This window comes from Myotis yumanensis, unplaced genomic scaffold, assembly GCF_028538775.1.
Source record: "Myotis yumanensis isolate MYYU_CA2020_CCGP unplaced genomic scaffold, mMyoYum1.0.hap1 SCAF_6, whole genome shotgun sequence".
Taxonomy (NCBI): domain Eukaryota; kingdom Metazoa; phylum Chordata; class Mammalia; order Chiroptera; family Vespertilionidae; genus Myotis; species Myotis yumanensis.
This window is the reverse complement of record NW_027223757.1, coordinates 60,270,247-60,293,287: the sequence shown is the minus strand read 5'-3', so window position 1 is coordinate 60,293,287 and position 23,041 is coordinate 60,270,247. Positions and strand designations below refer to the sequence as shown.

The 23,041-nt window shown below is 40.0% G+C and overlaps 1 protein-coding gene across 1 annotated transcript in view; it reads left to right on the top strand.

Moving 5' to 3' along the window:
• The first annotated feature begins 572 nt into the window (after positions 1–572).
• Positions 573–23,041, top strand: part of MEI4 (meiotic double-stranded break formation protein 4) — a 123,137-nt gene continuing 100,668 nt past the window's right edge. Inside the window, exon 1 of the mRNA XM_070419333.1 lies at positions 573–879. Coding sequence (XP_070275434.1) covers positions 573–879 — 307 coding nt within the window. The remainder of the gene's footprint in view (positions 880–23,041) is intronic.

Below are 23,041 nucleotides of genomic sequence, written 5' to 3'. Positions count from 1 at the left end.
ATTAAGATGTACAGATTGCCAGTTATAAAAACAGTCATGGGGTTGCAAAGTACAGCATAGACAATATCATCAATATTATAATAGCTCTGCATGGTGTCAGACAAGTACTAGACTCATGGGGTGATCATTTTGTAAGTTATATAAATGTCTAATTGCTATGTTGTACACCTGAAACTACTATAATATTGTATGTCAACTGTAATTGAAAAATAAAAAATGTTATAAAAAAGTATCAGTTCTACCCCTGACTTACTGAATTAGAATTTTGGGGGGATGGGACCGTGTGTGTGTGTGTGTGTGTGTGTGTGTGTGTGTGTGACTCTGATGTATGCCATTTGTTAGATGACGCTAAGTGAATTAATGTATGTGTTTTCCATCCCAAGAATTTGTCAAATTGTCTGAGCCTATTGTTTTTAATATTAATAAACTTAATATGGATGTGCATAGATTTTTCTTCTGTATATTTTTCATAATGCTTTCAGTTCCTGGGAAATTTTTTTTCTGTTACTTGGTGTCAACTGGTATTATAAACTTATTAATTAGTGTTACTCTGTAAAATCAATTTTAGGCAAATGAAATGCAGTGCAGAAGTTAAAAGGCACTTCCATAACTTTCTTTCTTATTGCCCCATAGGGACAGAAGCCAGGACGGATAATCAAGTATGGTATCTGAGAACTGCAAAGCTGGCTCTGGCCTTGGCGATCATCCGCTCAAAGCCAGCAGACAGAAGCAGCAGAGAACACACAGAGCACCTTGCGAGGGTCGTGTCGGGGCAGGAGTCAGAGTGGAGATCTAGAGTTGAAACCCTGGAAGCTGAAGTTTTGCAGTTGCGTCAAAAACTTCTTCTGAGCAGGATGTGTTCCGGATTGTTTAAGAGTGGTGAGTGTGAAATTACCTTTTGTTAATACCTCCATCTGTTTTATTTCAGTTTCACAATTATTTAGATATTGTTTAGTTTCCTAAAACTAGACTTCTAGGCCTATAAAGATTTTTTACTGCTAGCCATTTATTAAAACTTTATCGTTATTTACTAATGAATGGGCTACATTAAGCAGTGGGATGAATTTAGAGAATGAAAATAGATGTGAAGGCAACAATGTTTTAAGGCTTACAGATAAATTAATTTTAAAATCACATTGTTCAACCTTATTGGTATATGTATTTTATGTTGCTTTGGTATTAAATATTACTTGTGTATTTATGTCACTTTTATATCAAATAATTCATCTAGTAATCATATATCAAGTACCAGCTGTGGACCAGGCATGCAGTGGGTGATGAGGACCCAAAACCTACAAGAGGAGGTGCTGTCCTTGCCACTAGGTTCCTACTGTTCTAGCAGGGAAAATAGTTGTGATAAATGGGAAAATAGAGGTGCTAACCAAGTGCAGAGGGGAAGCTATTCATTCTTCCTGGTTTCTAGAAGGTCTCCCAGGTCTGGCTACTAGTCATGAGATGGTCCTGAGGCAGTCGCAGGAACAAAGGCAGAGCAGTGGAAGACACGCGTCCCATTCAGGATACTGCCAGCCACACTTCACAATGACCAGAACACCGTAAGGTAGTGATGTGACGGGGGAGAAGTGAGCTTGTAGGATAAAAGGTTGTGTTCAGATTTGTCTGAGTATAATCTGACCCTGAATATACAGGGATTACGTAGAAGGAAGGTGGAAGTATGTTCCTAAAATTCAAAGGGGATGAGAGGGAAGAGAGGTGAGTTGGGACCAGGATCAGAAGAGCCTTGAATATCAGCCTAGAGACTATTTTACTGTATATCCTATCAGTAAGTTTACCATACAATTTAGGGTCTGGGTAGGACACTTATGAGAGAGAAAGGAAGGGACTATTACTTAATTATGCTAGGGCAACAGGCAAAAACCAGGACTCACTTGAACAAACTAGAACATGTGCTCACCCCCTTCATCAGGAGCCATGGAACTCCTTTGATGCAGGGTATTGACCCTAATATCGGGATTGGGAAACATAATTCTGGTGATTTAAAAACAAAACAAAAAAAGTAAATTAGATCATGTTACTCCTTTGTGGAAAACCCTTCTCTGTATCCAGTCCACTTCACTTTATATACAGACTTGTGGTCAGTGCTGGGATGCTGTGGGTGACTTCACCTCTATTCACCTCTCCCACCTTCTCTCATACACACCCCTTGTCAACTCTGTCCCAGCCACCATGGGTGTCCTTCCAGCCCTCAAGGCTCTTCTTGCCTTGGCCATTGTTATGCTCTTCTCTTGGACTCTCTTTGTGGCTGGCCTCTTCCCTTCCTAGAGGTGTGATTCTAAATGACACCTCCTAAGTACACAGTAACCCCTCACAATTATTCTTTAAGCAAACACCCCCTCTGGGCTATTTATTTGTTTACTTAGTTGCTGCCATAGTCTATTTATTTAGGCTCTCCTGATCAAGAGCCTACATTCACTGAGAAGTATAGGTCTTCTTTTTTAAAAAATATATTTTTATTGATTTCAGAGAGGAAGGGGGATGGAGAGAGATAGAAACATCAATGATGAGAGAGAATCATTGATCGGCTGCCTCTTGCACGTCCCCCATTGGGACTAAACCTGCAACCTGGGCATGTGCCCTGACTGCGAATCGAACTTGACTGGTTCATAGGTTGACGCTCAACTACTGAGCCACACCAATAGGGCATGTGTAGGTCTTTAATTTGATAAGCATTCTCTACTAAATGCCCACCTCAAAGCCTGACACACAGAAGTTGCTCAATAAATATTTGTCAGATGAAGTGGAGCATAGAGGATGTTTTGACTGAAGCAGTGATTGGAGGCAAGGAGACAAGCAGTGATTGGAGGGAGGCAAGTTTTAAAGGCATTTACCAAAATCACCATAAAGAATGATGAGTTATACTAGATCTATGAGAGTGAGAACGAAAGGAAGTCAGACAAATTTGAATGATTTCAGAGTAGACACTTCAGACATTTGTGAATGATTTCAGAGAGCGGTTAAGGGAGATGGAGGCATTTAGGGTAATTGAGGTTTTCAATCCTGATATTGAATTGATTGTGACACTTTGAATCCAGTTAGTGAACACAGAAATAAGTTTGTAGAATTAAAAGGTTGAGTGCAGATTTGTCTGAGTGTAACCTGACCATGATTATATGGGAATTATCTAGAAGGAAGGTGCAAGTATGGCCCTAAAATTCAAAGGACATGCGTGGGCTGTAAATGGGGACACAAACTTAAGATTCATTTATATTAAGCAATAGTTAAAGGTATAGCTGTAGATGAGACTCATGGGGAGAATAGAGCTGGGGGTACTGTGGGTTCCAACATTCCAGGGGTTGGCAAAGGAAAAGGACCCATGGAAAGAATGTGACTGTCACATTAGGAGTACGCAAGTGTAGTGCACACATGATTGCTATGGGTGATAGGTACTCACTAACTTCAGTTTGGGGGATTGTCAGGAAAGCTCACTATCCTAATATCCAGATGTTACTAAATAGTGTTATATGATTTATAGCTACATTTTAGTCTCTCTAGAGTCTTTCTAGGTAATGGTACCCAGTGAATGGCAAACATAATCTCTTTTAATTTTCTCTGTAAAGTTATGATTGACACAATGCATACATATAAAAATTTCCAGTAATCTTAAAGTGTGACTATTGTAAACATCCAAGATATCAAAACTGCTGTTTACTGTGGCCTATTTATAACCCTGATATAGTGATATGATGTATTTTTTGTTTGGAATAAGAGTGTCCCTAACAGTGAGAGCCTAGGCGATAACTTGTTCTTACACTAAAAACTTTCACTTAACAACGCCTGTGAGAGAAATTTTCAAATATCATATAATTAAAATCAGTTTTACTCACAGCAGGAGTTGCAGGTAAAGCGTTTCATCGCAGATGTTTGGACATAATCTATCTTTCAATCTGTTAACTTAAACTTGAAAAATAAGGAATAAATGGATTGATTCAGATAAATAGAGTCACTCTTAAAGGGAAAGAAAAAAAACCTTAAGGGGGTAAAGTAGATTGATAGGAAAATAAAGGAGGAACACAGATGTTATTTTAAGATGTATAATTTGAAAGGCTGACATACCTTGCTCTAAGAAAACTTCATAGCTAAAAATCAAAATGATGTTATAGATGTATTTATATTATTAAATATTTCTTTCTGGAACTTTCAGGGTTGCTTTACATATGCAACTCTTCTGGAGTGTTTAGACAGCAGGCCCTCGATAAATGTTGAATGAAATACTTCTTGACAGAAAGAGGGGCTGAGGAACTGGATTTACAGTATTAACTACCCATCGAAGCAACTGAGATACCCAGATTGAAATAAAGCAGAGCTGAAAGTCGAAGTAAACAAATAAGGAAGTATGATATACTTTTTAAAGCATTTTAGGAACTCAGCTATTTAATTTCTTTTTCTACAGCTTCTTAAAGAGAAAATATATTTTTAAATATTATTTATTAAAGGACTAAACTATACATAGAAGGGATAAATAGAACTTGCTGAGAATTATGCCACATTTTTATTTTACTTAAATGCCCCTTTGCAGTGGGAAGAAAGAAGGAAGGAGAAAGGGAGGGAGAGAGAAAGGGAGGAAGGATCAAAGAAGCCCAGATATCCAGTGACATTCCCCAGAACCCTTGTGGTGGTGCATGGCAAACATAATAAGTTGTCTACTCTATATCTAGCTTTTTTCTTCCTTACTAAAGAACTCCCAATTTTCTTTTGGCAGAAGTGTGCTCATGTCCAGTGAGTTAACCCATGAACACCTTTAACTTGTTTTGCCAATATTGTTCTAAGGTTGGGCAGCAGCCATTGAAAGGTAAAAAGCAGTCTTATGAGCTTTTTTTCTTAATTTTAATTATTTTATTTTATTGATTTTAGAGAGAGGAAGGGTGAGGGAGAAAGAGAAAGAGAGAGGCAGAGAAACAGAAACATTGATCAACTGCCTTGTGTACGCCCCCTACCTGGGATCAAGCTCACAACTTGGGTATGAGCTCTAACTGGGAATTGAACCAGCAACCTTGTGGGTGCACGGGATAATACCCAACTAACTGAGCCCAAACAGCCAAGGCAGTTTTATGAGCTTTTGATAAATATTTTTCTTTGGTTAAAAAGACTGAGGTTACTGAAAGAGAGCGATTAATATATTTTTTTTAACCTCAATCATTCTTTTTCCTGTATGAGGCACTGCCACATGAAGACATGATGCCTGGGACTGTAGTAGCCATTTTGAAACTGGAGGCAATATTGAAAACTAGAGGCCTGGTGCACAAAATTGTGCACGGGGTGGGGAGTCCCTTAGCCTGGCCTACACCCTCTTGCAATTTGAGACCACTGTCTCCTAACTGCTCGCCTGCCTGCCTAATCACCCCTTACTGCTCGCCTGCCTGCCTGATCGCCCCTACCTGCTCGCCTGATTGCCCCTAACCACTCTTTCTGCCTGCCTAATCATCCCTAACTGCCTCTGCCTCGGCCCCCACCACCGCGGCTTCGTCCAGAATGACATCCGGAAGGTCGTTCGGCTGTCCGGTCTAATTAGCATATTGTGCTTTTATCATTATACATTAATGCCAACATGCTAAGGATGGTGAAGTAGTAGAATAAGAAGAACCTGGGTCCTTCTCGATATTGCTGAGAGGTCAAAGCAACTCTAGGCTTACTTTATAAGGAATTTTTAGAAAGGTCAATGATGGTTTAGGCCAGTGGTTGGCAAACTCATTAGTCAACAGAGCCAAATATCAACAGTGCAATGATTGAAATTTCTTTTGAGAGCCAAATTTTTTAAACTTAAACTATATAGGTAGGTACATTGTTATTAACTTAATTAGGGTACTCCTAAGCTGGCCTTTGCTAAAAACGTCCTCAATCTGATTGAGGTACGTTTGCTGAGGTCGACCCCTTCCAACTCTCCTATCCACACTCGTCTTGTATACTTGTTTCGTCTATCTCCTTTCGTTCATCCTCTCTATATGTCCAAACCATCTCAACATACCTTTCTCAATCCTCGACACTACATCTTCTTTCACTTCACAACGTTCCCTAAAACTAACTTAATAAACTTTACTTAAAGTTTTAAGTCTTAGTTAAACTATAGGTACCTTGAATAAAACTTGATATCATACTTAATAACAATATTATTTATTGATAAAATTAAATTCCTTACAATTTAGCTCCACCACGCTGCGTATCCCGCGGCCTGCCTGTGCTGCGTCTCCCGTAGCCAGACCGACTAACACCCCCCACTTCCGAACCACTTCTTCAAAATAGACTTGCCCAGGCCGAAAACCGACTTCTGCACATGGGCCACGAAGTTTTAATCACACTGTACGTGCGTTCCCGCGCGTGGTATTTTGTGGAAGAGCCACACTCAAGGGGCCAAAGAGCCGCATGTGGCTCACGAGCCGCGGTTTTCCCACCACTGGTTTAGGCCATTGTTATCCATGTATTTCCTTCCTTCTATCTGAGCACATCCTAATTTATAGGGGGGAGTGGGGAAGAGGGGTCATGAATAAATTAGAGCAATACTAAATTTTTCTCCCAAGAATCTGCTTGGTCTACAGTGGGGAAAATTAAAGAGAAAAACTATGTTCTTTAATCTAGAACAGTTTCTTAAAGATGGCTTCATGATGTTGGCAAGGATTTCATCTAGGACTGAGGTGGTGGGTGTGCGAGACCCAGAGCTTAGAGATAGGCCAGGCAGATGTTAGTGACTGTTAGTGACTATTCTTCAGTGTTGACTAGGATTGAAGGTGCACGGTGTCAGGAGCAGTGCCTTGTTGAGTGTGTGTGTGTGTGTGTGTGTGTGTGTGTGTGTGTGTGTGTGAGAGAGAGAGAGAGAGAGAGAGAGAGAGAGAGATGGGGCGGGGGGAGGCAGGCAAGGGGAATCTGGAGTTTGCTATGATACTTGTATAGTAATTTGGCATTCACAGGAGGGAAGTAGATGGATGAAGTGTCAGGTATGTGCTTTCCCCCTTACAATGTTATGTACTCAGTGTGTCTTTAGAAATGATAGATAGGCTACTGGAGGAGTAACTGGCTAGAGAAAGAGAAAGTATGATAAATTCAAATTAAATGAATTCATTGCTTTATTTGTGAAGCTCATTGAATACAGAGTGAGTGTGGAGGTTGTGTGCAGAGCAGTACAATTAGTTTAGGATGAATTTAGCTCATCTGCTAGTAAGATTAGGGTCCTGTGAAACAACCCATCCAACCAGATGGCTTTGGGAGCATCCCTACCCTTCTAGCTGACAACGCTTAGGGTTGTTCACCTCCTCCTGGCTGTCCCCTTTGAGTGCTTTATATCCAGAAGACTGAGTCCTCAGTGTCCCGTTGCCTTCCCTAGACCCAGCTTCTTGGCTTATGTGAGTTTGGATTTAAGAAAAGGTTTTTAGCTACACTGGTGTTGACCAAGGGTCAGAACAGTGGCTGGATTTAACAGCTGCCCATGTGCACCTCCTCAGACCCAGCATGGACCTTATCTTTCTCTCCTGATGCTTACTTTTCTGGTCCAGGCCACTCAGCCTCTGCCCCATCTTTTTGTTCTTGCCTTGTCCCAGACCGTGTACTGAGGAGACAAGGCAAACAATTGCCTTAACAGCTCAGCATTTATATGTTGGAGCACTCACAGTTCTACAGATGCTGAAAGAGCATGAAAAATGAATGTATAAGCATTTCCTTCTTAGTTTTCACATAGGTCTTCTAATATAAATTGTTAAATATAATGATAGACGTTTACTTAAAATTGCAGTTGATTTAAAACACATATGCATAATGTACATAGACATTCAAGAATGTGCCCTTAATTTAATATTGGTTCTAATGAAAGGCTCCCAAACAAAATAGAAACAGGCTCATAGATGTGGAGAACAGACTAATGGTTGCCATAGGGGAGAGGCAGTGGTGAAAAGGGTAAAATGAAAAAAATAAAATAAAGAAAAGTAAAAGGTGGAGTGATTGAAAAGTACAAATTGGCAATTACCAAATAGTCCTGGGGATGTAAAGTACAGTATAGGAAGTATAGCCAGTAACACTGTAATAATTATGTATGGTGCCAGGTATGCTTGAAATATTGGGAGATCACTTTGTAAAGTATATGATTGTCTAACCACTGTGCTGTACACCTAAAACTAATACAAAGTAATATTGAATGTCAACTCTAATTGAAACTAAAATTTAAAAAAAGGAAAGGTTCCAATATAAATTATATAGATAATTATACATTACATACGTCTTATTCATTATATAAAAAATGAGTTATTCTTTTGAAATTAGAGATCACCAACATACAAAGAAATTAAAGTTAAAAAAACTCAGAATATTTTTAAAAGGCTTTAATAGTGACAAGGCAATAATTTAGAAATGTAAACATCGTGGGTATTATAAGAAGAGGTGACTCTGGTAAGGAGGGGTGTGTGGAGATAAGGCGTAAGAAGGGCCAGACAAGCACTGGAGTAGGTGCTGGGCCCGAAGGAATCCAGGACCTTCAGAGGCTGGGCCTAGGTGAGGGCAGGCGCGCATCCCGCGGTATATAGTGTTCCAGTGGGAATCATCAGTCCTCCCAGTCTCTTCCCTGCACCAGGCTCTGAATCTCACTGCATGGTACAGCCGTCTTCCTTGCCTCTCTGGGTTCTGGAAAGTATAAATCTTGAATGCCTGGGTAACCCCCTTGGTGGGTTTGACTTTACTTTCTGTGTATCTCTGGGTTCTCTCTCCTTCCCTGCATCCTTCTTTCCTCTTCCCTTCCTAATAAGCATCCATGTGTCCCATGATAGAGGATACTGAATATGTCTGTGCAGTTGTATGAGACAGCCCCCCCCCCACCCTTTTTTTGTTTTGTTTTGCAGGGAAAACATCCTTTTTTCTTATATTGATCTCAAGTATTTTAAAAGACATCTTGTAAGGAAATTTTTGGATAGGAAATGCAGTATGCTGTATACTAGAAATCAGTAGAAAACCTTACCTTCTGATTAAACTATGCTATTATACCAATCCTTAAGGAGTAACATAACTAAAAAATAAATATACTGCTATGAATTAATGCTAGCGTGTTATAGACAATAAGACAAAACACGTTTACGCATAAAGTTTTTTTATCGTGCACTTGGAACTGTGAATACACATACTTGCATTATATTCTGGATTGTACTGAGAGCTAAACTCTCTAACCTGAAGTGAAATGAATTTGAATGAATTCCTAAATGGAATATGGAGACGAGGCACATTTATCAGTAACAGGGTCACAGAACCAGCAGTGCTGGGGAGTGAACCTCTGTGGAGGGAGTTCCAATGTGTGGGACCATATGGGTTCTTCTGTGGCTGTGAGATAGCACTCATTGTAAGGACGGGCATTATACTTTTCTTACACTGCAGGTAAGTGGTGGTCTTGTCAGTGGAATCTCCTGTTTTGGAAACGTGGATTTTAAAATTTAAATTGCTCATAAGCATTTCTTAGGGTTAGTGAGGCAATGAAACACATCAGAGTGCCTCCGCTGTGGGACATGCGTGCTGTGCAGGAGACACGGGTGGTGAGCTGCTCTCAGCCACTGAGCAAACCCGTTGTTTCCACAGCATCAATCACTGGATGATAAGCTTATGATAATTTTTCTTGTTTTTGGTCTCTCACCTTTCTCTTAGAGTCGGAGAGAAATATTGCCTGTGTGTCCCTAATACATTTAGACGATGTCTGCCACGTTTTGTGCTTTGAAATAAACAAGAAAAAGATTGTTTCCAGAGAAAGCTGGTTCTTATGCTTTCAAAATACTAGCTCTAAAAATTCCTCATTACTCTTTTAATTAATAAGTCACATGAAGAACAGACAGGGTTGCTTTTGTGCCCTCCCTCAGTGCTTGATTCAGTGTGATCTTACACAGGGTGGTTCTTCAAAGATGTTTCTCAGCTTGATATTCAAATTACCATCTCCGATTAGGCTTATAAATATTTGTAGTGTAAATAACTTTCACGAGCTCAGGTGGGATTGTCTATGTGAAATGTAATGTAATATATACATTTTACATCAGTTTGATGTAGCCACTTGCTGAAAAAGTAACTGGTAACAATCTAAAAAATGCTTCCTATCCTATGTACTATTGCAGAATTTTGGCATCTTTCCCTCCTTCCATTGTTATTCTAATAACAGATACCTTTCCCCCTGGTATTTAGTATAATTTGTTCATTCTTTCTGGTATAATAATATTTTTGATAGAATGACCTTATTCTTTGACCCTTTCATAACAAATTAGATGGCACTTTGCATATTTTAATACCTAATTTTGCTGTTGTGCCTTTAATAACTGAAGTTATTTCTACCTGTGTATTTTGTAAAGTATTTATCCTCATCTGATTATTTTTTATCCTGTGAACCGCAAGGCGTCTCATCATGTCTGTAATTTCCAAGCAGGAGTCAATCCAAAGTAGGACAAGTCCATGCTGGTGGGCTGCTTTGTGTGGCTGCGCAGCTCTCTGATGTCTGAGGAGCTGGGCCCAGAGAAGCACGGGCCTCGGTGATCTGTTCTTTTCTGGTCCCTCTGAAACTTCTCTTAAACAAGTGCCTTGTCCATGCATAGATGTCTGCGGAGGTGAACACAGTGATGACAAACTTAGCTGCTCTCTTGCTTTTTAACAGAAAATGTGGTTATATGTGAATCGTTTGTACCTGTGTGAAAAAGAGAAGTACCATTAGTCAAATTTGCAACTTAAAATTAAGTGTATTTTTACGTTTAAGCCACTTTCTGAAAGGCTTTGCCTCTGCAGTGTTGGTAAACACCGGCTAAGCTCCAGGCAGTGGCCTCGATGCTGTCTGTACGTCAGGATCACTGGGAAACTGTTAAAAATCCTGATGCCTAAATTGTACCCCAGACCAATTGTGTCAGAATATTAGGAGGTTGGGCAGAGGCATCAATATTTTTTCATAATCCCTAGGTTATTCTGAAATACAGCTAGGATTGAGGAACATTGGTTTGAGGTAGACTTTTATTTTCTACTAGAGGCCCAGTGCATGAAAATCGTGTACTAAAGGGGGAGAGGGGGTTTCTCAGCTCAGCCTGCGCCCTCTCACAAGTCCCGGAGCCCTTGGGGGATGTCCGACTGACGGCTTAGGTCCGCCCTTCTCCCCCACCCCCCCCAAAGAGCTGGCCTACGCTGTCAGTCGGACATCCTTAACACTGCCGTGGAGGTGGGAGAGGCTCCTACCACCACTGCTGCACTTGCCAGCCATGAGCCCAGCTCAGGGCTTCTGGCTGAGCAGCGCTCTCCCTGTGGAAGCGCACTGACTACCAGGGGGAAGCTCCTGCATTGAGGGTATGTCCCCTGGTGGTCAGTGAGCATCATAGCAACCAGTCGTTCCGCCATTTGGTTGATTTGCACATTAGCCTTTTATTATATAGGATGTTCAACTCAAACACCTTTATTAACAGCTTTCATTACTAATCCCACTTAGTTTTAATCCCCTATTTTATTGGATTAATCTATCAGAGTACTTAGTACACTAGTTATTTATTGGAAAGTAGAAAACAATAATTGGCCTTTTTGTGGGGGTACATTTGACTATAGATTTAGTCTACACTAATTTACTTCAGTCTGAAATTTGGGATCATGGATGACACTGTGGGAAAGGAGGGTCAATGTGTGGGCAGCTGTGGGGAGGGCAGTTCAGTTGTCTATATGCATGTTTGGATGTGCTGGCGGCACAGCTGGTTTGGAGTTTGGTCTTTGGTGGATCTCAAGCTTCTTTGTGTGAATAGTTAACTATAAAATGAAAACTGGCACTTTTTCCAACCTCCGTTTTCATTCTGTAAGGATAAATAATAGTAGACAGCTTCTTCCAGCCTTCAAAGCAATATCTGAAGGCATTCTCATTTTTAAAATTAGGGAGTACTTGCATTTCTGCTCTTCTTTCAATTATTTTTATTGACTTTAGAGAGGAGAGAGAGAGAGAGAGAGAGAGAGAGAGAGAGAGAGAGAGAAAGAAACATCGATTGGTTGCCTCCCACATGTGCCCTGACTGGGGATTGAACCCGCAACCTGGGTATATGCCCAGAGCGGGAATCAAACCTGCCACCTCTTAATGTATGGGACAATGCTCCAACCAACTGAGTCACATGGGCCAGGGCTCTTGTGTCAGTTTTATTTGTTTGTTATAGTATATAGCTTAGTGAATAATTTGTGGCATGCTTTTCAAATGCACCTTTTTATGTTATTGCTCTGTTTACTATACTGTTCAGGGTCCTTGAGTTATTCAGCAGCCCATGATAAGTGAAAATACCTCTTTAGAAAGCAGCCAGTATCTTTCCTCCCTTTCATTTACACGTTGCAGGTGGTTTCCCATATTAGATGGCTATGAAATCTTATTGGCAATACTTTAGTATATTTTTGAGAAATCCTATATCAACTGATGTAGAGACATTCTCTATTGCATGGTTTATAAGTAAGTCTTTAACTGAGAGGGTACTTAACATATATACACACACAACTAATAGTGCTTTAGTTAAAATTACACTAAAACCATTGTGGCAGCATGATCTTAATTCATGGATTCTGATTTTAATTCTGTTGACTTTATCAAGAATTCTCAGCTATTAAAATTACTTAGTATATTAGCTTTCAGGTAGTTCTGTAGTAAATTCTTTTCCCTCCAACTAACTAAAATTTCCTATATTTCCTGGAGATGAGTAGACACTCAGGTTTTATGGCACGAACATTTTGAGCCTGTATGTTTACCAGAAGACATCTTGGAAATTGTAAATAGACGTGATGTGGTTGTAACATCCATTATGACAGCATGTTTGAATGAGGAACAGGATAATGCCTAGAGCACCATGCTCAATATAAAACATTTTTCTACACTGATGAGTGGTCCTCATCAAGGTCTAGCACCCAGTAGTTATTCAGTGATTAATTTAAGAATGAACATGCATAAATGAATGAAGAAAGAACCTCCAAAAGGAGAGGAGGTATTATTGAAGGGGGAAGGGTTGCTGAGGACATATTTTGGACATAGAGTTTTTTTTAATTGGAAAGAGCATGGATTTTGGAGTTAAATGAATCTGGGCTGAACCTCAGATCTACCCATATTTGCTAAGCTTTTTTCTTTACATCCCAGGAGAATCACTTTCCCCCTCTGTAAAATAAGGATAAAGTGGAGGAGGAGGAGGATAATAACAGGCAATGGTGCGGTTTGATGGGACATACATGGCACCGAGCTTCCTGACACATAGATAAACATCAATAAATAAAGACTAGTTGCCTTCCTCCTCGGCCTTGATACTCTGATGGAAATTGTCATTGAGCCTTGGGTTTTTGTTTTGTTTTTGTTTCGTTCTATCTCGCAAAGTCCTGGATCTAGATGTTTTAGCAGCTTATAAGGTGGGAAAGGGAAGAACGAAGGTTTAAGGGTATGTGTATTTTGCTTTCCGGTAGTAAAACTGAATGATTGGCATCACGGCCACATTCTCAGTTTTAGTCCTGTAACAAAAGTAGAAGGTCCTCAGTGTGTTGCAGGCCAGGCCATCTGAGTAGGAATGTAGCTGTCATCCTGTTTAATTACTTTGGGAGTTACATTAATGGAACTTGATTTCCATTCTCTACTCTGTTTCATAAAAAGTTCTAATCTGAGTTCTAGTCTTTTGCCCTGATTTCCCAATTATATAACTTTCAGTGTTCTTATTTTTCCACAGAAAGCCCTATGAGTTCTCTCTCTTCTATAGAATATAATTCTCCTATTTCAGGAGTTCCCTGTAGCTTAATGCCACCCTTTTGCTTTTACAACTTTCCTCACAATTAAGAGTGTGTATTAAACAGTGGATAGCCTTCTGTTGTCTAGGGACAGATTTACATTCATGGCCCTTCCCATTGTGAACCCAGACTTTCTTTTCAGACCTGCATCCTACTCTACACACCTCTGCATTCCCTGTGTTCCAGCTACCCCTTCTACGAGCCATTGCCCATGCCCCTTGCCTCTTGGTCATGCTCTTTCCTGGTAGGAAAGACCTCCCTAATAAAAGCTTTGTGAGCCCTTGACACTCATATTACATGAAATCTTTCTTGATTTTTCCTAGTTTGAACTAATTTCTTTGTATTCTTAGAGCATATCATCTACACCAGTGCTTGAACTAATGCCTCTTGACCTATTGTAGAGCTAGTTATTGGCCTTTTTCTTAGTTCTTTGATGATAGGAGGCCATACCTCATTTACCATTTGAGTCCTTTTAGCCCCTTTTCCAGTGCCTTTATATTGTAGCATTGCATACATATAAGCTCTGTGAAATTGTCTATTCTGGCAAGGCAGAATATATTCTGTTTGGCTTATTTTCTCTGAAAAATGTGTGCTCATTTTATTTTTTAATGGTAAGAGATTATGCTGCTCTTTTGGTCCAGTTTATTTCATTTCCTCAACCACTTATTTTTACAATGGCTGATGGATGAATCAACTGTAATATTGAAGCTATGCTGTTCTGCCTTATACTCAGCCTTGCGAGTTATGAAAACCAGAACCTCTGAGAAAGCACTTTATCTTCAGGAATGTAACAATAGTAAAATCAGTAGTAATGAGTTCTGCTTGGTTAGAAATAAGGTGATTGCTTGCAGAAAATTGATTTTGAGTTCTCCCTCACAAGAATATATTTTAATCATAATCCACATGTAATGACTGACTACTGAGCTCTCTCTGGCTACACCTCTTTTTCAGAATTAAGAATATTTTTACATGATGTCCTTATGCTAGAGAAAAGACTCTACAGAATTAAGTATTTGACTTTTGGCCATAGCCATGCTTTCTTACAGAGTTGTCATTCAGGCTTTATTGTCAGATAGACTATACTTAAAAGGAAAGGAAAGAAAGAATGTTAGCTATGGAAATGCATATGTCCCTAGACTGTGAATGATTCTTGATCTTCATAACAAGCCTGTGATTAGTTCATATACTTAGGGCATCTGATGAACTATTATGTCATTCTTCAAATATTTTATTCCAGAGTGAAGTGAAAGACATTTAATTCTGAGATTCAAAATTGTCCAATTACAGTATTTTTCTATTTTTGAATTGTCACTCAGTTTAGGAGTATTGCCAATATTTTAAAATAGTCTTGTGAGCTTTTAAAGAAAAGAGTCACTTATGTTATCCCGTAGTGAAATAATCTTTTCACCTCTGAGATTGCATAACACTTTTCTTGTAATGCTGTTATAACATTTAGCGAAATTGCTGCACACCCACCTCCTGCCTGGCTCCATGCTAAGTGCTTAGGATACAGTGGTAAGACCGATGTGGTGCCTTGTCTTTGGAGTTTAAGTCTCAGGCAGAAGACAGACAGCTAACAAACATAATAACAAGTTTTATGGGAGTCCTTTTCAGAGGAGTTTGATCTCATCTAGAAAGTCAGAAAAGGCCTTCCTGAGGAGGAACATTTAAATTCAAATCTGAAGATTGAATAGTACTGAGGATAGGTAGATTTGAAAGGGGTAGGAGAATGTTCTAGATTTTAAAATTAGCACAGAAGTGTTGAGCTGTATATGTCTAAAGAAGTGATTTCCTACCTTGGTTGCATATTAAAATCACCTGAGAAGTTTGAAAAAATTCTGTGCTTAGACCAGTGGTTCTCAACCTTGGCTGCACATTAGAATCACCTGGGAATCTTTTTAAAATCCTGATTTCCGGGCCTCATCCTCTGGAAATTCTGTTTGTTATGGGGTGGGGCCACAACATTAGTAACAAAGAAACAGAATTTCCAGAGGATGAGGCCCGGAAATCAGGATTTTAAAAAGATTCCCAGGTGATTCTAATGTGCAGCCAAGGTTGAGAACCACTGACTTAGACCTTACTCTGAGAGAGACTATGGATACTTGGAAAACCATTATTGAGATATTTTTAGCAGGTGGGTAACATAAGATTTGTGATTGAGAAGATCACTGGACTCCAGCATGAGACAGATTGGAGAGGGAGGAGGCAGAATGTGCAGAGACCAGTTATGAGGCATTGCAGTGAATTGTGCAAGAGAGAGGCATAGCTTAGATGAGGCTGGCATTCGTTGGGATGGTGAACAATGGTAAGAGTAAAAGTTGGTGTCTTAGTCGGTAAGGGCTGTTATACCATAGACTGGGCAGCTTATAAACAACAGAATTGATTTCTCTTAGTTCTGGAGGCTGGGAAGTGTAGGTCAAGGTGTCAGCAGATTCAGAGTCCGGTGAGGACCCCCTTCCTGGCCTACATATAGCACCTTCCCCTGTGTCCTCACCTGGTGGAAGGGGGGAGGGAGCTGTCTGGGGCCTCTTTTGTGATGGCACTGACTCCATTCCTAAAGATTCCACCCTCATCACCCAATCATCTCCCAAAGATGTTACCTCTTAATGTCATTACCTTGGGGGTGAGAATATCAACATATAAATTCTGGGGGAACACAAACACTCAGACTATAGCAGCAGCAAAAGGAAATAAAAAAAAAAAGGATCATTAGGTAGAATGAAAATTCTAAGATAGCATTACATAAACCAAGTGAAGAGAATATTTTGAGAATGAGGAAATGCATGAGATGAAAGGTCCAGCAAGGTAGAAATTGTTCACTGTCTATTAAATCAAGTGACCAGGAGTTCATTCATTCATTGTCAACTTTGCTGAGAGAAGAATATATAAGGAAAACCCATACACATGCAAAAGGCAGTAAGTTTCATGACTGTCAATGGAAAGGTAACTGTGGGTGTGGTTAGGAAACTTTAAGGCAGGGGTCCTCAAACTTTTTAAACAGGGGGCCAGTTCACTGTCCCTCAGACCGTTGGAGGGCCGGACTGTAGTTTAAAAAAAAACTATGAACAAATTCCTATGCACACTGCACATATCTTATTTTGAAGTAAAAAAACAAAACGGGAACAAATACAATATTTGTATTTGCATGTGGCCCGTGGGCCGTAGTTTGAGGACCCCTGCTTTAAGGGAAGAGAGAGCATGTGAATGAGGCACTGAACTTCAGCAAGCCAGAGTGTATTCCCCACAAAGGGAAGCATATCCTGAGGCTGAGTGTGGTGTGTTGTCCCAGAAGACTGGATTTTTTTAAGGAAGTTTGGACTTTATCTTCCAATAATAAGGAGACATTAAAAGGTTATGGATTAAGACTGGGTGTTAATCCAGGGTGCTGCATGTAAGAGAGGGGAAGACACTGAACGCAGGAAAGCCTGGTAGGTGGTGGTAGGTAGTCCACGCAAGAAATGAAAAGAGCATGGACTGGGATCCTGGCAAGGGGAATGAAAAAGTTCCAAAGGTACATTTTGAAACAAACAAAAAATATGCAGCTTATTGAATAACTGAGAAGCTTTAGGGAGAGAAGAAAAAGAGAGTGCTCAAAAGGAATGAAAAATATTGAAAATTGGCCCTTTGAAGAAAGGACTTTTTATTTAGCCGTGATAACAGTGATGCATGTATATGTTATGTGTTGGTTTTGTTGACTCTGAGGTCAAACACATTTTGTATTTTGAGAGGGAAAGGGAAAACATATCTAAGGAACCAATGCCTTATAATTTTGTTTGGTGCCTGCAAAATCCATATTCTGACCGCTCTTGGAGTGACATCTCCATATGAAAAGGAGTGGTGATTTCTGAGCCCAGCAGGGTCTTTGAGGATCCTGGAGCAGAGTGCCTTCACCAGAGTCAACAGAATTTATGAGGTCTCCGGCACCATGGGGAGATAATAGGTGAATACATCAAGGCTCTGCAAGGCACAAGGAACATGACTGGCGTGTCTGATGGGGGACACATTCTTTTTAGTCACCAGAACTTAAGATTAAAGGGGATTTATGAATGTTTTGTGTATCCCAGGACAACGTGGTTATTTCCTTGAAGAAGCCTAAGTTATTTGAAGATATATGTTTAGCAGTTACCTGGGGACAGAATAAACTATTACTAATTCTGAAAATTAATAAGAAGGGACATTGGAAGGTAGTAATGCCCACTCTGGGCATAAATAAAATCATATTTTAAGTGCTACTAGAAAAGTAACTTTGCCTGAGTTTTTTAAGGTTTTTCCCCTCTGCTTCATAGAAAACAATTTCTTTAGTATCTTTGATCCTAGTTTTTGCACAATACTTTTTTATAGCTTTTCAACAAAGCCTACATTCCATGGACTGGTTTTGATATGTCAGATTTAAATAAATAATAAATAGATAGATAGATAAAATCTTGAAACCAGAACTCATAGCCACGAGTTACTATATAAGACAGGCTTTTAAAAATGTTCTGGTCAGCAGAAGTTCTTATCCTTAGGAATGCAGCTGATCTTGGGACGTCCCGATAGTGTTCTGAATTATTTTTTATCTGAACAGATGTGTATCAGCTAGACAAATATGTGCCTGGCTCCATATCAGGCAATTCAATGACCACTGCAATTAGAGATTTTACAAGTTGCAAGGTACCTAACAAGATGAATGTACTTTGGAGAGTGGAATGAAAAGGTAAAAAAAAAAAAAAAAAAAAAAAATTAGAAGGTGAATTAAAATTAGAGACTTAATGTTCTTTTTCAGGTGTGATATTGTGAACATATAGTTTAGGCAGAAAGTTAAAAAAACAACAACACACACACACATACTTTTTCAGCATAATACAAGGATCTAAAATAGCCCATATCATCAGTAAATACTTAAATGTATGATATTTAATCAGTACTGAGCTTGACTTTCCAGATTAGAAAAGAAGAAAAAAGTTTACTTGCTGCTCATTATGACTTTATGGTCTGGTTAGAAAGGCAAGATCTCCTGAGACAGACACAATAAAAATGTTATATCTGATCTATATAGTTTTGGTTATATTTATTCATGGTCATTTGTTGATTAGTTGCTTCATTTTTTTCAAAAAAGAAAAGAAAAAAAACACCCAGTGATTTCTGGAGGAGACCCAGTAGTAGAAGATAGAAGAAAAATAGAATTTATGTATTTATATTCCAGTGGAGGAGACAGGTAATAACATGTAAACCAATAAGCAAGAAAAAATCTGAGAGTGTTAAAAGCTGTGAGGAAAACAAAGGAGGTTGAAGTGATGGAGTGCCTGGGAGTGGGGCAGGGCTGCTACTGTAGACAGGGTGGTCAGTGAGACCTCATTGAGAAGGAGGCATTTGAGCTGACTCCTGCCCCGGCAGTGTCATCCGGGTGGCCCTGAGGCAGCACCTAGCTGGCATCAATGAGCAGAAACAAGCCAGTGGCTACACAGCAGAGTGAGTGAGGAGTAGAGGGCAGGAGATGAGGCCAGAGAGTGGACAAGAATGCAGATTATGTAGGGCTGTTCTAGTGGGAACCCTTTGATGAGCATTAAGCAGGAGACTTAAACTTCTTGCTCTGGCTGCTTGGGGAGAATGTAAGAGGGAGTAGGAGCAGGACTTCTGGGTAGGCATCCCTGGCTGTGGTCCATAAGGGAAGCTGACAGGCTTAGGACAAGGCAGGAAGGACACAGCTAGAATAGATAAAGCTCCAGTTCTGCAGAATAGGACATAAACTGACAAAGGTGAACCCTGAAAAGGAGTGGAAATCCAGCTGAACTTGGAAATATTAAGCATAAATTAAACATGAACCTGTAGGGAGGAAACAGACATTTCTGGGAGGTTTGAAGGTATGATTGGAGATGGCGTGAATGGGACACAGCCCACTTCTCTGCTACCCAAAGAAAGCAGAACAGATAAATTAATCTAGTAGTTCTCACACTAGAGCCACTTGGGAAGCTTTAAAAAATAGTGATATTTGAGGCCCACCCCCGAGATTCTGATGTACTTAGGTTGGGCTGTGGTCTGGTATTGGAGTTTTAAAAAGTTCCTAAAGTCACTGTTAACATGCAAGTAAGGTTGAAAACCACCCATATAAAATCTCTCTAAACTAGGAGATTTCGAGCCTAGCAAGAAACAAGTAAAGCAGGCTTAGTGCATGGGTTTGAGAATAGAGAAAAGCATTGTTCTTGACACTTGCTCAATTACGAGACTCCCATGAGATGTTTATTTAAAATACAAGTTTCTGGAGCCCTCCCTGATTCCCTGTGCCTAGGAATACTTAATTTTAGTATGTTCCACTTATGCGGATGTATAGGTGGGGAAACATTGCACTGGATAAAAGACCTTGGTGCTTCTGATTTTTGATAAAGTGAGCCAAATGGACACATTCATGGCAATGAATGTCAACCTCAGTTGTCTCAGGGGGGCTCCGGGTATCAAGCCAGCTTAGAGTTAACATCTTGGCAGTATAGATGTGAGCAGTTGGAACCCTGTGGTCAAGAGCTGAAATCAAAGCAGTGGATCCAAGGGATGGTGGGAAACAAATTCAGGCAAATTCTTTGGAAGAGGCTTGGTCAGTAAGAGTTTGGACATCTGGGGGATCTCAGCAGGCAAGGTAATTGGGCTAGATTGTAGAGAGCTGTGTGGTTTGGCATTCACAGCATTGGGAGGCTAATTAATGTGGTGTATTGCTGCCATAGTAATTACCCGTTCTGCATGGTGTTCATAACATCCACACACTGATGAATGGAAGTTATGCAGGTGGATTCATTGGTTCACTTGGCAGAGTGCTGTACTTTTGAGGGTTTGATGTTATTCTGTAGGGCTGTGATATTGGCATCACAGTATAAGAGTCCACTGTCTCTCAACCTGATTCTATCTGTGAGGAAATGGAATTAGGACTATGTATTTTACTTATCCTGATCATCTTTGCCCCGTAGATGACTGAATCCAAAGAGTGATTGCTGCTGCTTACCAGCTCCTCATTTTGTCTTAACTCTTCCTTTAGAGAAATTCTTTTGTTCATACATTCAGCCCCTTTTTATTCAGTAGCCTTTAGCTATAAACGATGTAGATAATACAAAGAGAGAAGGTCCATGCCCAGCCCATTGGATCACATAGTCTGTTGTGATCATAATTCATTGCTTTTAGCCACTAAGACTCTGTGGTCCAGAGAAAGATACTGTTATTCAGAGGAGAAAAGCGAGTGTTTATTTTGCTTTAAAGAATAGGACTTTTGAAAGAATTTTTGGGGGGAAGAAGTTGCTGACCTTGAAGGATGGGTAGGATTTAAAAAGCTATGGAAACTAGGATATTTCAGTCAAGAGGGAACCGTGTAAAGCACAGACACAGGACTATACTGGCAAATAGCTTAATTGACTGCAGCATCTAGAGCATGAAGAGGTGTTCTGGACAATAAGACGCAAAACTAGCTTGGAGCTTATTAAGAGGAATGACAGCCAGTGGAAAACACGCTTTATTCTGTACACACCGAGGAGCCTTTGGAGATTTTTTCAACAGGGAGATTAACAAGTATGGCGTGTGCGCTAGGCACGTGCCAAGTAGTATGCTTCCTGCAAGTGATTTGTTTAGGTGGCCTGAGGGGTAGGTTATTTAGGCAGAGTAATTGGGTAGTTGTGTTTAGAATTATTTGGAAGAGGAAGGGGACTGGAGACGAGACCATCACTGTCACAGCCAGGTCTTACCTGTAATTATTTAGGCATGGAAAAAAAAGAGGTGACATAAAAGAGGTTTTTATTTATTGAGTAAATATTTACTGAACTCTTACACCACATTCCAGGCTCTGGTATATGGCCACAAACCAGGCAGTCCAAGACTGTCATAGAGTGCTCGTTCTTGTGGGTGAGACAGGTTATACCAGCAGGAAATGATCAGGCAGTGTAAAGTGAGATTCAGAGAATTAAAACAGGAAGATGTGACAAAAAATATTTTGGTGGCTTCTTTTTTTTAAAGAATTTATTATTTTTTAATCCTCACTCGAGGATATTTTTCCATTGATTTTTTTTAAAAAAGAGAAAGTAGAAGAGGGAGGGAAAGACAGAGAGAAACACATCAATTGGTTGTCTTCTGCACATGCCCTGACCAGGGCCTGGGTCGGGGAGAAGCCTGAAACCAAGATACATGCCCTTGACCAGAATTGAACCTGGGCCCCTTCCATCTGCAGACTGACACTGAGCCAAACCAGCTAGGACTATTTTGGTGGCTTCTTTAGCTTGGGTGCTCAGGGAAGGCCTTTCTGAAGGAGTGACATTTAAACAGACACTGGAATGATAATGAATAACTAGTCTTGAGAAAATTGAGGTGGGGTGTGGAGAGCATCCGAGGGAACGTTTAATGCAAAGACCCCCAAAATGGGAACAGACTTAGTATACCCAAGGAACAGAAAGGTGAGACAGGATTAATATTACTCGTCAGTGGAATGTATATGAGGTTCAACAAAGAGTCAGAGTTGACTCTTAGTTTTCAAATGTTCAAGAGGAAGAGTAGTAGTACAGTTATTTGGAAATTGGACCAAGTTTAAAAGTGAAGGATATGATTTGTTTTGACATACGAGGTTTAAAGTGGTGAGACCAAGTCATGTCAAGATACCTAGGGACTTGAGCGTGGGAGAGGAGGTAGGATTGGAGATAGAGATTTGGGGGGCATCTGCTTAAAAAAATTATTTGAGGCTGTAGGAAAGGTGGGGACATCCAGGAAGCTGGAACAGGGGAAAAAAGCCAAAGGCACAATGGTGAGCAAGGTTTAGATTGGCAAACTAGAAGATGGCTTGGGAGAGAGAGATGGGGGTAGCTAGAAAATTTTAGAGTTTGAACACCTGAAAGCAGGAGGCATTATATTGTCAAATAGTCCTGAACCAAGCAGACAAATACAACAACAAATACACTGTTTTGTGAACCTCATGCAGTGAAGACAATTCAGCTAAGACATATCATACCATTAGCTTGGAATTTCATGCATTTGACATTGCTTCTCCCTTGGTGTATTCAAAGTTAAAATTGCGACATGCTGCTAGAGAGGGATTAATCAAAACTTCAGCCTTTTCGATCAGCATTTCTCAAATATGTTTTACAATAGGCTAAAATATATACTTCCAGATGCAGAAGACAAACAATTGCTTTAAAGTGATTTTTTTTTTCCAGATAAATTGTGTAGTACTTTAGCATTGCATTTCCTGTTTGACCACCAGGTGGCGTAAACATTACTTTTATTCTATGTATCCCTACATGTGATTATTATTAATGCTAAGAAATCATAGTTGGTAGTGATGACCTTTCAGTGAATTGAAAAGATGCTATTTGATTTTACTTTT